The sequence below is a fragment of the Tachyglossus aculeatus genome, chromosome 2 (assembly GCF_015852505.1).
Source record: "Tachyglossus aculeatus isolate mTacAcu1 chromosome 2, mTacAcu1.pri, whole genome shotgun sequence".
Lineage (NCBI taxonomy): Eukaryota > Metazoa > Chordata > Mammalia > Monotremata > Tachyglossidae > Tachyglossus > Tachyglossus aculeatus.
The window spans coordinates 162,114,892-162,131,710 of NC_052067.1; the positions used below are offsets into that span (position 1 = coordinate 162,114,892).

The 16,819-nt window shown below is 45.7% G+C and overlaps 1 protein-coding gene across 2 annotated transcripts in view; it reads left to right on the plus strand.

The window, feature by feature from the left end:
* MON2 (MON2 homolog, regulator of endosome-to-Golgi trafficking) overlaps positions 1-16,819 on the plus strand; it is a 182,700-nt gene that overhangs the window by 36,045 nt on the left and 129,836 nt on the right. For both annotated transcript variants that reach the window (XM_038761242.1, XM_038761249.1), the window contains exons 3-4: positions 14,580-14,707; positions 15,345-15,476. In XM_038761242.1, the coding sequence (XP_038617170.1) occupies positions 14,580-14,707; positions 15,345-15,476 (260 nt within the window). The remainder of the gene's footprint in view (positions 1-14,579; positions 14,708-15,344; positions 15,477-16,819) is intronic.

Consider the following 16,819-nt stretch of genomic DNA (forward strand, 5'->3'; position numbering starts at 1 on the left):
ACATAAAGAGACGGTCCCTACCCAACAGCGGGCTCGCAGTCTAGAAATATGGGATTAAAACCACATTCCTTTTCCTCCTCATCCAGTTTGAAGGGCGTGCAGCTGTAAGCTTTCACTTAAGTTTTTTGAAAGGGAAATTCCCTCCCTCCTTCCCTTCCTCTCTTGAAATTAATCTTGGTGCTTTCGAGTTCCCTGTAGTTGCCCCGTGCCAGAACCTGACAGAAACTGACTCCCAAGGATATGGGTTTGAGCTGAAGTGTGTATAGTACAGACAGACTGTAATAAATTAGAAAAATCTAAACACTTCCAAGACAAATCAGCATTTAAGAAAGGAAAAGTTATTTCTCTGCCACACTCTCTCTTAATTGACAAAAAAATCAGAACGGTCAGTTGATTTTTTTTTGGTTGACCTGAATTTTCTATTCACCTTTGAAAAAATTAGCACTCGAATAATTTTTTCACATTCTCTTTTAATGCTGCGTTTATTTTTCCTTGTTTTCATTGCCGTCGTGAATGCTGACATAAGTGGGAATGCTATGCCGTGTAATGTTAGCACCGATTCCAAATGCATAAGCTTCCAAATAGAAAAGCGTTTTTATTTTTTACATTTAATAGCATACACACATTTTAATTGACCAAGCCAAATCTTTGGTCTTGCATTTGGTAGTATAATTGTAAGCCCCTTGATGGATTAAATACCAAAGCAAGATGCCTAGATGATTCATTTTCGAAATCACAACCTTTAAATCCTGAAAACCGAAGAGAAAATTTAAAAGGCCTACCTAATTACACCACCAACAATAACCATCGACCGCATGCTTCAGAGAAGGTAGTGATGCAATGATTAGGTGATAGATTTTAAATGAAAATGAATAAATATGCTCAAGACTAATATTTTACAAGTCTAAGTAATTTAAAAGTCATTTCTGTTCCGTTTAACCCAACATTCCACTGATGGGGGGGCTCTGGGTTTTGAATTGATGGGAATAATTTCCTTAACCCTCTTAAGGAACTGGTGAAGGGGAGGGAGGGGATTACCGTGGCTTAGTGGAAAGATCCCTGGCTTGGGAGTGAGAGGTTGTGGGTTCTAATCCCGACTCTGCCACTTGTCGGCTGTATGACTTTGGGCAAATCACTTAACTTCTCTGTGCTTCAGTTACCCCATCTGTAAAATGGGGATTCAGACTGTGAGCCCCACGAGGGTTAACCTGATGACCTTGTATCTACCCCAGTGCTTACAACAGGCACATAAGAAGTTTTTAACAAATACCATCGTTATTATATTATGGTGCAGGAAAGGAACATTGCTGGTGGCTGCCGAAATTGCTAGAATCTAGAGGGAAAGAGGTAGACGGAGTCGGAAGCTCTTTTCCCTCTGTGGCTGAAGATGAGAGACCTGGGTACACATGGGATAATTATTAATTAATTAATAATGGCATTTATTAAGCACTTACTATGTGCAAAGCACTGTTCTAATTCACTGTTCTATCTTGAGCAGGATACCCCTGCTCAAGTTGCTGGAAAGGGAGACGGGGAGATGGGGAGGAAGGGGTTAGTGGTGTGGGGGGTGGAGAGAGAGACAGCAAACACAAGAACGACCATGAGAACACAAGTGGCTCTGCTACTTGTCCCCTTTGTGACATTGGGCAAGTCACTTACTTTTCTGGGCCTCAGTTCTCTCACCTGTAAAATGGGGATTGACTGTGAGCCCTATGTGGGACAGGGACTGTGTTCACCCTGATTATCTTGTGTCTATCCCAGCATTTGGAGCAGTGCCTGGCACATCGTAAGCACTTAACAGGTACCACAATTATTATTATTACTACTATTGCACACATAGATCAATCCATATGTATAGATACACTTTTTTAATGTAGAGCCCCCAGATTTGAGTCACATGAATTTAAAATGCAGTATAGGGCTCCTTTCATCTCTTGGAATTCATCCTGTCAGTATCAGTATGTTCTGTCATCGCAAATGACCCAGTGTGGTTAGGCATTAATAGCCGGTGTTAGTTGGATTACCCTTATATTTGTACATTTATAGAGATTTATGTTCATCATTTTCTCCATTCAAGACTGAGGACTTGGCTCCGCATTTTAACAACCGGGTCATTATTTTTACATTTGGAAACAGCCGGGAGAATTCCTTCGCAGCCCTTCGGAATAGACGTCTCCTGTCATTCGGAAATTGGAAATCCGAATGATTGAAGATGCCGATTTTGAACAGCAGTGAAGGAATTGCAGGGAGCAAATTGCAAACCATGGGCCAAATTACCTGATTGTTCGGAAGGTGTGTACATTCCGGCAGACATAGGGGACTGTGTTGGGCAAGATGTTAGAAGCCAAGGTGGCAGTGGCGATTGGAGGTTGTTTGTGCTACCTACATTTATGGAGTCCTGGAGAGCTGGATTTAACCACTCCAAAATGTGGGAGGATCATTTCATTGTTCATTCCACCCCAGTGCTTAGTACAGTGCCTGGCGTGTAGTAAGCGCTTAACAAATACCATGATAATAATAATTATTGTTATTAATAATAAATACAATTCAGTTGACTGACAGATTGGACACAGGGTGTGCTGGTTTGAGAAGGGTGGGGCACCCGTAGTAGTGGTGAGTGGGCAGTAGTGAACTCATTTGTTTTTCATGTGGACTCTCATCTTACCCTTTCTTTTCTTCCTTTTCTTCCTTTTCTTCATCAGTGGGATTGAGCCCTTACTGTGTGCAGAGTACTGTACTAAGCACTCGGGGGAGTGCAGTACAGTCAAATTGGTAGGCATGATCCCTGCCTAGAAGGAGTTTGTACTCCTGAGACTAGGGAAGTGAAAAAGGCAAGACATAAATGAGGCGAACGTGCAGCTGTTCGCAGTTTCTTGTGAAGGGTCGTTCCGGAGAGGAGTTTGAAAGTAGTAATAATAGTAATTGTGGTATTTGTTAAGTGCTTATTGTGTGCCAGGCAAGGGTTGTTTGGGAGAGGAGGTTGAAAGTAATAATAATAGTAATAATTGTGGTGTTTGTTAAGCGCTTACTGGGTGCCAGGCACTGTACTAAGCACTGGGGTGGATACAAGCAAATCGGGTTGGACATAGTCCTTTTCCCACGGAAGGCTCACAGTCTCAATCCCCATTTTCCAGATGAGGGAACTGAGGCCCAGAGAAGTGAAGGGACTTGTCCAAGATCCCATAGCAGACAAGTGACGGATCCAGGATTAGAACCCATGACTTTCTGATTCCCAGGCCTATGCTCTATCTGCTCTGCCATGCTGCTTCTCAAAGTAAAGCCTCAGATGAGAAGGATTTTGGCCCGTCTGCCATTCTTTCTGCCCAAAGTGGGTGAACACTTGTGCTCTGGCTGCCGGGTCCCTGGAGAAGCAGCATGGCTCAGTGGAAAGAGCCCGGTCTTGGGAGTCAGAGATCATGGGTTCAAATCCCGACTCCGCCAGTTGTCAGCTGTGTGACTTTGGGCTAGTCACTTCAATTCTCTAGACTGTGAGCCCACTGTTGGGTAGGGACTGTCTCTATATGTTGCCAACTTGTACTTCCCAAGCGCTTAGTACAGTGCTCTGCACACAGTAAGCGCTCAATAAATACGATTGATTGACTGATTGATTCTCTATGCCTCAGTTCCCTCTCTGTGAAATGGGGATGAAGACTGTGAGCCCTCCGTGGGACAACCTGATCACCTTGTATCCTCCCCAGCGCTTAGAACAGTGCTTTGCATATAGTAAGTGCTTAACAAATGCCATTATAATTACAATTATTATTTTAAAGCCCAAAGGGGTCTGCTGTGGATTGGGACTGTGCAGCAGGCTTTTTGAGAGGGATTGGGTTCTGCCCATACTCTGAAAGTCTACGTGGGTCAGTCACCCTCCACCCCCCAGTTTCCTCTAGACCATAGACAGTGCTTTGCACACAGTAAGCGCTCAATAAAAACAATTGATTGATTGATTGACCGTAAGCTTGGGCAGGGAATTAGTGTTATATTGTATTCTCCCAAGGGCTTAGTACAGTGCTCCGCACACAGTAAGCACTCAGTAAATATGATCGCCTGACTCTCTAAACTCCAAAGTCAAGACTTGAAAGTCTCCTGCTGCAGGACTTTCATTCATTCATTCAGTCATATTTACTGAGTGCTTACTGTGTGCAGAGCACTGTACTAAGCGCTTGGGAAGTACAAGTTGGCAACATATAGAGACGGTCCTTACCCAACAGTGGGCTCACAGTCTAGAAGGGGGAGACAGAGAACAAAACAAAACATATTAACAAAATAAAATAATTAGAATAAATATGTACAAATAAAATCAATAAATAGAGTAATAAATACGTACAACCGTATATACATATATACAGGTGCTGTGGGGAAGGGAAGGAGGTAAGGCCGGGGGGATGGAGAGGGGGGAGAGGAAGGAAGCTTGAGGCTCCCAAGGAGGAAGGAGGACTTGAGGCTCCAAGGTAATAATAATAATAATAATTATAATGGTATTGGTTCGGTGCTTACTGCGTGTCCAGCACTGTTCTAAGGACTAGGGTAGATACAAGCCAAATCACATTGGATGCACGCCATGTCCACATGGGGCTCGACAGTATTAATCCTCTTTTTCCAGATGAGGTAACTGAGGCCCAGAGAAGTGAAGCAGCTTGCCCAAGGTGACACAGCAGAAGAGCGGCGGAGCCGGGGTTAGATCCCAGTTCAGAAGGACCCTTTTAGACTGTGAGCCCCTTTTAGACTGTGAGCCCCCTTTTAGACTGTGAGCCCACTGTTGGGTAGGGACTGTCTCTATATGTTGCCAATTTGTACTTCCCAAGCGCTTAGTACAGTGCTCTGCACATAGTAAGCGCTCAATAAATACGATTGATGATGATGTTGATGATGACCTATTCCCTTGGCCAAGGAGGTTCAGCCTGAGGATGGATGGGAAGACGAGCCCGCTGTCCTCCTCCACTCTGCGTAATGGTGCAATAAACTCCTCTTCCTGCCCTCCAATCACACTCTTTGCCAAAACCCGTTACCTGTGTAGGCTCCAGTGCCACCGCCCTCCGACGTGCCACCCCAAGTCAGTGGTCTGCACCATGTGCAGAACACTGTCATTAGTGCTCGGAGGAAAGAGACACAGTCCCCATCCCAAGGAGTTTTTTAGCCCCATCCCCACTGTCGGGATGGGGTCCACTCTGTCCTAAAGCTGGGTAAGGGGCAGCTGTGTTTTCCCCCGGCCTGCCCCAGGTCCGAGGGGAGGCACGGCGGCTCGGTCGTGGCCCCCTGGGACGGGCTCACACCTGGTCTCGGCCGGGATCCTGCCCGTGTGCGGCAGCCCTCATGTCGGTGGATCTTGAAGATACCCTCCCTGCCAGAATAATGATAATAATAGTAATAATAATAATAATAATAATCGTGGTATTTAGAGAAGCAGCATGGCTTAGTGGCAAGAGCCCGGGCTTGGGAGACAGAGGTCGTAGGTTCTAATCCCGGCTCTGCCACTTATCAACTGTGTGACTTCGGACAGGTCATTTCACTTCTCTGTGCCTCAGTTACCTTATCTGTAAAATGGGGATGAAGACTGTGAGCCTCACGTGGGACAACCTGATTACCTCGTATCTACCTCGGCACTTAGAACAGTGCTTGGCACATAGTAAGCGCTTAACAAATACCATCATCATTATTATTTCCAGCGCTTAGAGCTGTGCTTGGCACATAGTAAGCGCTTAACAAATGCTATTGTTGTTATTATTATTATTATTATTATTATTATTATTATTATTATTATCATCATTATTATTTGTTAAGCACTTACACTGTGCCAGGCAGTGTACCAATTGCTAGAGTGGATACAAGCAAATCAGGTTGGACACAGCCCCTGTCCCATGTGGGGCTCACAGTCTCAATCCTCATTTCATAGACGAAGCAACTGAGGCCCGGAGAAGTGAAATCATCAACCATCATCAGTCATCAATCGTATTTATTGAGCGCTTACTGTGTGCAGAGCACTGTACTGAAATGACTGGCCCAAGGTTACCTAGTAGACAAGTGGTGGAGTCAGGATTAGAACCCATGACCTTCTGAGTCCCAGGCTCATGCTCTATCCACTGCACCTTACTGCTTCCCTAATGGGGAGAGGTCATCATCTGGCACGGCCACTGCCTTGGGAGAACCCCGATTTCAGCAAGTCAGCCCTTCTGAAAATAATAATAATAACAATTGTGGCATTTGTTAAGCTCCTATGATGTGCCAGGCACTGAACTAACCCTTCTATAGCTGGGGTGTGCACTCCAGAACGAAGAAATGACTGTGTTGTTGAATGCTGTGAGTCACCCCCGCTTCTTTAAGAAGCCTGGAAAAGAAAACCCACACTAAGCCCTCCCCCAATCATGGGCATTATGGTTCTTTTTCACTAGCTGTCCCTTCTGTGACTGACTTATTCTTCCCTCCTCTTCCATCCTTCTGTCTTAATCAGGCTCTAATGCATTGTTTGCCCTGAACTAGAGGCTCTCTGTAAAGATGGTTAAAGTTTAATGAGAAGGTCAGGATGAAGAATTTATCGGTTCAGCTGAGGAACCTGTCTACCACCTCAGCCGAATTGTAATCTCCTAAGCGCTTAGTGCAGTGCTCTGCACACAGTAAGTGCTCAATAAGCACCACTGATTGGTTGATGGATTATAATATACACGACTCGGAATTCTGTTTTAGGCTTGACCAATCAAGGGGGTTGACTGAGCATTGACTGTGTGCAGAGCAATCAATCAATCAATCAATCGTATTTATTGAGCGCTTACTGTGTGCAGAGCACTCATCATCATCATCAATCATATTTATTGAGCGATTACCGTGTGCAGAGCACTGTATTAAGCGCTTGGGAAGTACAAGTTGGCAACATATAGAGACAGTCCCTACCCAACAGTGGGCTCACAGTCTTAAAGGGGGAGACAGAGAACAAAACCAAACATACTAACAAAATAAAATAAATAGAATAGATATGTACAAATAAAATAAATAAATAAATAGAGTAATAAATATGTACAAACATATTTACATATATACAGGTGCTGTGGGGAAGGGAAGGAGGTAAGATGAGGGGGATGGAGAGGGGGACGAGGGGGAGAGGAAGGAAGGGGCTCAGTCTGGGAAGGCCTCCACTGTACTAAACGCTTGGGAGAGCAGAATGCAGTGGGGTTTGCGGACAGGACTCCTGCCCTAAAGGATGGGAAGTGGCAGAGTGTAAGGCTGTGTGTGCATAAATTCTGGGAGGGTGAGGGTAAGGGGGTGGGAGGGAGTTTCTACAGAAATGCTCTGGACATGTCACCCCCTTCCTCAGAAATCTCCAGTGGTTGTCTCGCCACCTCTGTGTCAAACAAAAACTCCTCACTATTGGCTTCAAAGCTCTCCATCCCCTCGCCCCCTCCTACCTCACCTCCCTTCTCTCCTTCTCCAGCCCAGCCCGCACCCTCCGCTCCTCTGATGCCGCTCACCTCCTCACCATGCCTCATTCTCGCCCGTCCCGCCTTCGACCCCCGGCCCACGTCCTCCCCCTGGCCCGGAATGCCCTCCCTCCTCACATCTGCCAAGCTAGCTCTCTTCCCCCCTTCAAAGCCTTACTGAGAGTTCACCCAGACTGAGCCCCCCGCCCTTATCCTCTGCTCCTCCTCCCCTCCCCATCGCCCCGACTCCCTCCCTCTACTCTACCCCCTTCCCCGCCCCACAGCACTTGTGTATGTTTGTACATATTTATTATTCCATTTATTAATGATGTGTATATATCTATAACTCTATCTATTTTGATGCTATTGTTGCCTGTCTGCTTGTTTTGTTTCATTGTCTATCTCCCCCTTCTAGACTGTGAGCCCGTTGTTGGGTAGGGATTGTCTCTGTTGCCGAATTGTATTTTCCAAGCACTTAGTACAGTGTTCTTCACACAGTAAGCACTCAGTAAGTGCGATTGAATAAATGAATGAATGATTCAATACCTGTTCTCCCTCCTACTTAGACTGTGAGCCCCATGAGGGACTCGATTAACTTGTATCCATCACCTTGAACTTAGTACAATCACTGGCATGTGGCATGCACAAATACTACAACAATAATAGCAGCAGTAGTAATAATAATTTCAATACACCCAGCTCACAGATTCCTTGTAGAATGTGCCCTAGTCCTCTAATTGTGTGCCAGCCTTATCACATTTTGAGAACACGCATTACAGCAGAACCGTGTCTAGTGTCTGTATATGAGTGTAGACATACATGCGGATTATTTATGAACGTAAGCACTCAAAGGTTGGTGGTTGGGTTGACAGCACACCTGAGGAGAGAGAAGCAGCATGGCTTAGTGGCTAGAAGGTCATGACCTTCTAATTCCAACACCACCACTTGTCTGCTGTGTGACCTTGGGCAAGTCACTTAACTTCTCTGGGCCTCGGTTACCTCATCTGTAAAATGGGGATTAAGAGTGTGAGCCCTGTGTGGGACAGGGACTGTGTCCAACCTAATTACCTTGTATCTACCCCAGCGCTTAGAACAGTGCTTGGCACATAGTAAGCGTTTAACATGTACCGTAATAATTATTATTGTTATGATTATTATTAATGATAATAATTAGGAGATGCCTCTTTGGACAGATGAGTTTTCTGAAGGATTATTAGAAATGTGTTCCCACTTATCAGATTCCTCCCAAGAAGCACATCAGGTTTGGGGGAGAACCTTGCCTTGGGGCCTTCTAGACTGTGAGCCCACTGTTGGGTAGGGACCGTCTCTATATGTTGCCAACTTATACTTCCCAAGTGCTTAGTACAGTGCTCTGCACACAGTAAGCGCTCAATAAATACAATTGATTGATTGATTGGGGGGCTCAGAACTCATAACTTGTGCTGTGGCTCTTCTGCTTCTGGCCTCCAAACCCTTTCTGACTTCCGGGACCAGCCCCTTCGACCTCCTGTACACGATTTGATAACAATAATAATAATAACAATAATGGCATTTATTAAGCACTTACTATGTGCAAAGCACTGTCATAAGCGCCGTGGAGGTTACAAGGTGATCAGGTTGTCCCATGGGGGGCTCACAGTCTTAATCCCCATTTTACAGATGAGGTAACTGAGGCACAGAGAAGTTAAGTGACTTCCCCAAAGTCACACAGCTTACAATTGGCAGAGCTGGGATATGAATCCATGACCACTGACTCCAAAGCCCGGGCTCTTTCCAGTGAGCCACGCTGCTTCTCATCTTTTATTGTTGTTCATGTTGTTTATTAAGAACTTAGCTTGTTGAAAAAATGGCATTTAATAATAATGATGGTATTTGTTAAGCGCTTACTTTGTGCCAAGCACTGCTCTAAGCACTGAGGTAGGTACAGAGTAATCAGGTTGTGCTTCGTGGGGCTCACAGTTTTAATCCCTATTTTACAGATGAGGTAACTGAGCCCAGAGAAGTTAAGTGGCATGCCCAAGGTCACACAGCAAAGTGGCGGAGCCGGGATTAGAACCCACATCCTCTGACTCCCACGCCTGTGCTCTTTCCCCTAAGCCACGCTGCCTCTCTGTGAAGTACTACATGTGCTGTGGTTCATAAAAGATGAACATGAAAGATGATAAAAAATGAGAAGCAGCGTGGCTCAGAGGAAAGAGCACGGGCTTTGGAGTCAGAGGTCATGGGTTCAAATCCCGGCTCTTCCAATTGTCAGCTGTGTGACTTTGGGCAAGTCAGTTAACTTCTCTGTGCCTCAGTTACCTCATCTTTAAAATGGGTATTAAGACTGTGAGCCTCCCATGAGACAACCTGATGACCTTGTAACCTCTCCAGTGCTTAGAACTGTGCTTTGCACATAGTAAGCGCTTAATAATGCCATTAAAAAAAAAGATGATCACACTATAGCCGGTGAATGAGGAAACCAAGGCACAGAGAGCCTTCCCACATTGTGCTAAATGCTGGGGAACATACACGATAAGGAGATCAGACCCAGGCCCTGGGGCTCACAGTCTTAGAGGAAGAGCGAGAGAGAGAGCAAAAATTTTATCCCCGTTTCCGCAGGTGAGGGAACTGAGTCACAGGGAAGCCAATTGACATTTTCCCCAGAGTCCCACAGCAGGCAGGTGGTGGAGCCAGGACTAGAAACTGAATCTCCTTCCCATGCCCTCTCCATTTGACTGTGCATTTTCCTGAATCTGCTGGAAAATTGAATATAAATTTCTCTAGTTTAATGATGTTGATGGGGCAGGGAGATCAGTCCGGCATTGGTTATTTCTTCCCCTCGGCCTAGCTGTATGCCTCTGATTTGGACCAAATGTGGAACAGTGGGCTGAATGACACAAGCGTTTTCATTTCTACCCAGTCAATCAAAATACTTCAAAGAGAGGGGAAGGGACCTCTTTAAGCACTTAATAAATATGATTGAATGAATGGCAATCTGATTACAGCCACTGTTATTGTATAGAGCTCTTCATTCATTTCATTCATTCATTCATATTTATTGAGCGCTTAATGTGTGCAGAGCTCTGTACTAAGCGCTTGGGAAGTACAAATCGGCAGCAGAGACAGTCCCTTACCCAACAGTGGGCTCACAGTCTAGAAGGGGGAGACAGACAACAAAACAAAACAAGTAAACAGTTGTCAATACCATCAGAATAAATAGAATTATAGCTGTATACACATCATTAATAAAATAAATAGAGTAATAAATATGTACAAATATATACAAGTGCTGTGGGGAGGGGAAGTGGGTAGGTCAGAGGGAGGGGTGCGATGGGGAAAGGAGGAGGAGGAGAGGAAAAAAGGGGCGCAGTCTGGGAAGGCCTCCTGGAGGAGGTGAGCTCTCAGTAGGGCTTTGAAGGGAGGAAGAGAGCTAGCTTGGCGGATGGGCAGAGGGAGGGCATTCCAGGCCCGGGGGAGGACATGGACCAGGGTTCGTTGGCGGGACAGGCGAGAACGAGGTACAGTTATGAGGTTAGCGACAGAGGAGCGGAAGGTGCGGGCTGGGCTGTAGGAGAGAAGGGAGGTGAGATAGGAGGGGCCGAGGTGATGGAAGGCCTTGAAGCCGAGAGTGAGGAGTTTTTGCCTCACGTGAAGGTTGATAGGCAACCACTGGAGATTTTTGAGGAGGGGAGTGACATGCCCAGAGCGTTTCTGTACAAAGATAATCCAGAAAGCAGAGTGAAATATAGACTGAAGCGGGAAGAGACAGGAGGATGGGAGATCAGAGTGGAGGCTGATGCAGTAATCCAGTCAGGGTAGGATGAGAGATTGAACCAGCATAGTAGCGGTTTGGAAGGAAAGGAAAGGGCGGATCTTGGCGATGTTGTGGAGGTGAGACCGGCAGGCTTTGGTGAAGGATTGGATGTGTGGGGTGAATGAGAGAGCGGAGTCGAGGATGACACCAAGGTTGCGGGTTTGTGAGAAGGGAAGGATGGTAGTGCTGTCTACAGTGATGGGAAAGTCAGGGAGAGGACAGGGTTTGGGAGGGAAGATTAGGAGCTCAGTCTTGGACATGTTGAGTTTTAGATGGCAGGCTGACATCCAGATGGAGATGTCCTGAAGGCAGGAAGAAATACGAGCCTGGAAGGAGGAAGGGAGAATAGGTGTGGAGATGTAGATTTGGGTGTCATCCGTGTAGAGATGATAGTTGAAGCCGTGGGAGTGAATGAGTTCACCAAGGGAGTGAGTATAGATGGAGAACAGAAGGGGACCGAGAACTGACCCTTGAGGAACCCCTACAGTAAGGGGTTGGGAGGGGGAGGAGTAGCCCGCAAAGGAGACTGAGAATGTATGGCCAGATAGATAAGAGGAGAACCAGGAGAGGACGGAATCTGTGAAGCCAAGCTTGGATAGCGTGTTGAGAAGAGGGTGGTTCCCAGTGACAAAGGCAGCTGAGAGGTCGAGGAGGAGTAGGATAGAGTAGGGCCATTGGATTTGGCAAGAAGGAAGGTCATTGGTGACCTTTGAGAGGGCAGTTTCCGTGGAATGTAAGGGACAGAAGTCAGATTGGAGGGGGTCAAGAAGAGAGTAGGTGTTGAGGAATTTTAGGCAGCGATTGTAGATGACTCGTTCTAGGAGTTTGGAAAGGAAGGGTGGGAGAGAGATAGGGGCAGTGGGGTCAAGAGAGGGCTTTTTTCGGATGGGGGAGACGTGGGCATGTTTGAAGGCAGAGGGGAAGGAACCAGTAGAGAGTGAGTGGTTGAAGATGGAAGTTGAGGGGAAGAGGGAAGGGGCGAGAGTTTTCATAAGAGGAGAGGGATGTGGTCTGAAGCAAAGGTGGATGGGGTGGCACTTGAGAGGAGGGAGGAGATCTCATCTGAAGGTACTGCTGGGAAGGATGGGAGAGTATCGGGGAGGGTTGAGAGCCGGGGGGGTTGGAGGAGTGACTTTGCGGAACTCAAACCTGATGGAGTTAATTTTACTAATGAAGTAGGAGGCCAGATCGTTGGGGGTGAGGGATGGGGGAAGGGCAGGAACAGGGGGCCTGAGGAGCAAGTTAGATTCCGGAACAGCTGACGGGGGTGATGGGCATGGGTGTCAATAAGGGAAGAAAGGTAGTTTTGCCTGGCAGAGGAGAGGGCAGAGTTAAGGCAGGAAAGGATAAATTTAAAGTGAACAAGGTTGGCTTGGTGTTTAAACTTTTGCTAGCAGTGTTCAGCAGCTCGAGCTTAAGCGTGAAGGAGGTGGACAGTGGCAGTGATCCAAGGCTGTGGGTTAGTGGTACAAAAGTGACGAAGGGAAAGGGGAACGAGCGAGTTGAGTAGAGAGGGTGGAGTTGAGAGCAGTAATCTGGTCAACAAGAGTGGGTAGAGAGGATATGGAGGTGAGGTGGGATGTGATGCGCTGAGAAAGATGGATGGGGTCGAGAGAGCGGAGGTCTCTGTGGGGGATTAATATAGATTTACAGGGGGGAGGAGTGTGAGAGAGGAGGCAGGTGAGAAGGTTATGATCAGAGAGAGGGATTTCAGAGTTGGTGAGGGTGGAGATAGTGCAGCAGTAGGAGATGATGAGGTCGAGAGTGTGACCAAGTTGGTGAGTGGGCGAGATGGGGTGGAGCAGGAGGTTCCTTCACATAGAACTGTAGAATTTTAATGCTGATTTTTTTTGCATCCTCTTTTTTGGGAGCAGTAGTAGCAGTACAGGTATTTATTAAGTGCTTACTGTGTGCAGAGCACTGTACTAAGTGCTGGGAAAGAGCATGCAAGTGAGAATTAGACACTCAAAGGGCTCATGATTTATGAATATATGTGGGGGAGGACTGGAGACATGTTTTGGGAGGAATAAAACATTCAAACTGCATAAGGGACAAGGCCAAATACCCCAAAGATAAACAGAAGTCAGTAGAGAGAAGCGCAGAATTTCAGGCTCCTCGTGAATCAGAGTCCAAGGCACAACCATAGCCTCACTTGGAGATAACTGCAAAGTTTACTTTGGCTTAAGTAGGTCTCTTCCCCTATCTTTGAAGCATTTTGACTGACTTGGTAGAAATGAAAACGCTTTGCAACTTAGCATTGATAATAATAATGATGGTATTTGTTAAGTGCTTACTGTTCTAAGCACTGACCCAGAGTGCCTTTTAACTCACTAGGATATGATGCATAGCACTTGGAAAATTAAGTACTTTGTTGCTGTATTGTACTTTCCAAGCGCTTAGTACAATGCTGTGCGCACAATAAGCAATAAGCGTTTAAATAAATACAACTGAATGAAAGTACTGTATTTAATCAATCAGTGGTATTTATTGAGCGCATACTTTGTGCAGAGCATTGTAGTTGGGTACAGCAGAGTTGATAGACATGTTCCCTGCCCACAATAAACTTACTGTCTAGAGGGCGTGTATTTACATATTCATTCAGTCAGTCAGTCATATTTATTGAGCGCTTACTGTGTGAAGAACACTGTACTAAGCACTTGGGAAGTACAGGTTGGCAATATATACAGACGGTCCCTACCCAACAATGGGCTCACAGTCTGGGAGGGAGAAACAGACAACAATGTATCCACAACAAGAAAACACAGTTCAAGAGCCTTCGTTATCAAAACATATTTGCAGTGATATTTGCTCATGTAACTATGCTGCACTTTTAATCACCTTTTAAAATATACATTATTTTGATCAATTGTTTTTCATTCTGTAAAAATGGATTAATGCATTTTACATCATTCTCTCTGGGAAAATCAACTTTAGCACCCCTTCCCTTAAGCTGTTGTGGTCAGGGATGTGTCTGTTGTTAAGTTGTACTCTCCCAAGCACTTAATACAGTGCTTTGCACACAGTAAGCGCTCAATAAATACAATTGAATGAATGAATGAATGAATACACTATTTTCTTGGAATCAGTTAAGAGCACCAACTGGATTATGAGAGCTCTAAACATAAACCAGATTAAACTGAAGACTTTGATCGAGCGGGAGGGTGAAGTGGCAGATTAAAAGCACGGGGAAAGCCCCCGTTTCTCCAGAACAGTCCACTTCATCAACTGGGTTTAGTACCGGGCACTCGTTTCAAAATTCAGTCTCCATCAAGAACGTTCTCCCAGGAAGCAAATATTAGATGTGTGTCTCCTTAGTCCAAGCTCTGCTCATTTCTCACAAACTGCCTTTTTTTTTGTTTGTTTGTCTTCCAAAGCCCTGAAAGAAAATAGCTCGGAGGTGGTTCAGCCTTTTCTAATGGGTTGTGGAACCAAGGAACCAAAGATCACTCAGCTGTGTCTAGCAGCCATTCAGCGGCTCATGTCTCACGAAGTGGTCTCTGAGGTAAGGCTGGCGTGATGTTGATTGTACGTTAATATTCTGTCCTCTCATATATTACTGATCTTTTTGTCTCGGGAGAGAGCATGATGAGTTTAATGCACCAGGAAACGGCTGCGGCAGTCTACCCCGTTACACTCGGTTGATTTTCAGAGAGAGCTGTGTGATAGCAGGATCATTTGCTTACTCTTCCAAGATCTCCAGTCGGCAAACCAGCGTTTGCATCCTCAGCGTGCGTGGTACTGTACTAGATAATTAGGTTGGGTAAGGCATTGCAGAAACCATCTGTCTGCTGTGTGACCTTGGGCAAGTCACTTAACTTCTCTGAGCCTCAGTTCTCTCATCTGTAAAATGGGGATTGAAACTGTGAGTCCTGCATGAGACAAGGGACTGTGTCCAACCCGATTAGCCTGCATCCACCCCAGCGCTTAGTGAAGTGCTTAACAAATACAATAATAATAATAATAATTGTATACTCCCAATAAACACCACTGTTGGATTGATGATGGAGCTCCAAGTCCCACTGGTTTGGTTAGAGCATGTCCAGTTTTCCTTCCTTGGGAATTTGTACCTGTTGGGTAAGTTTGTATTCCCGTGGTGTCTTATTTGCTTTTATGATTTTCCAATGATCACATTTTCTTAGGCTGCAGCTGGAAATGTTATCAATATGCTGTGGCAGCTCATGGAAAATAGTCTTGAAGAGCTCAAGCTACTCCAGACAGTTCTTGTTCTTCTAACAACCAACACAGTCGTTCACGATGAAGCCCTCTCTAAGGTAGGAAACCTGTTTTACTTAGTATCCTGCTTTCACGACATGCTCTACCTACTTTAGCTGCTGAAATAAGAAGGCTTGCTTTTACCAGAGCTAGAGACTCGTTGTCAGGGCTTCATCATGGTTTGGTGGCTTTTGAATGTGCCTCAAAGAGACATCATCATTCTTATTTTCCAACCCATAGAAATTTCTGAGCCACTTCTTGGGAGAAGCTTAAAGGAAGGTCCATGCAGGGAATTCCCCCCGCCCTACCTCCCTCCCCTCCCCACAGCACCTGTATATGTTTGTACAGATTTATTACTGTGTTTTACTTGTACATATTTACTATTGTGTTTATTTTGTTTATGATGTGCATCTAGCTTTAATTCTGTTTGTTCTGACGACTTCACTCCTGTCTACGTGTTTTGTTTTGTTGCCTGTCTCCCCCTTCTAGACTGTGAGCCCGTTGTTGGGTAGGGACCGTCTCTATATGTTGCCAAATTGTGCTTCTCAAGCGCTTAGTACAGTGCTCTGCACACAGTAAGCGCTCAATAAATACGATTGAATGAATGAACGTGTTTGCTTGTTATATCATATTCTCCCAAGTGCCTAGTGCAGTGCAGTGCACACGGTAAACGCTCAAGAAATACAATTGACTGACTCTAACGTTATTTCTCATACTTTAAGCTAGACGCCTTTATATTTTCAGGTGGCGCCGATGTACTAGCATCTCCACTTTCGAGTGTGAGTTTTCATTGGGCATGCTCATTGCTCGCCTCCTCTGAGATAAAATAGATGGCTGTGCGTGCCCTATCCTCATTTTTTTTGAGGTCTGAACATTATACATTAAAGTGATAAACAGCAAACTCTGTCCTCTACCTAGCAAGACTCTGGACAATGCCTACCTGGGATCCCCCAATTTTTTCAGGAATCTAAGAAGCGGGGAATGCCTGAATCTCATTTCTGATCTTGGAGTGGTGTCTGAGAGACCCTCTTGCCCTCCTACCCCTTGTTCCTCTGGTCAGAGATGGGACCCAAGCATCCCCTCACTTCCGTGAAGGCCTGGACTCTGGGGAGAGGCACTTCCCGAGAATTCCCCTGCCTGCCCCCGCCTCGGAACCTGGAACCCCAGGAGATTGGGGGAATGGCCTACTTGTAAACCTACTGGAAACATTTTCAAGTAATTGCCATTCGTATGGGCTCGTGTTGGCTGTGTCTTGAAGTCTCCTTTCAGAGTTGGCCATCAGTGTGGGATTGAATTCGTTGTATAAAGCATACTTATCGGCAGTGGATCTTTTCCCTTGAAATACTGACTCTAAACATTCCCCTCTGGACTTTGGCGGGGAATCAGTTCTCCAAAGGAGGTT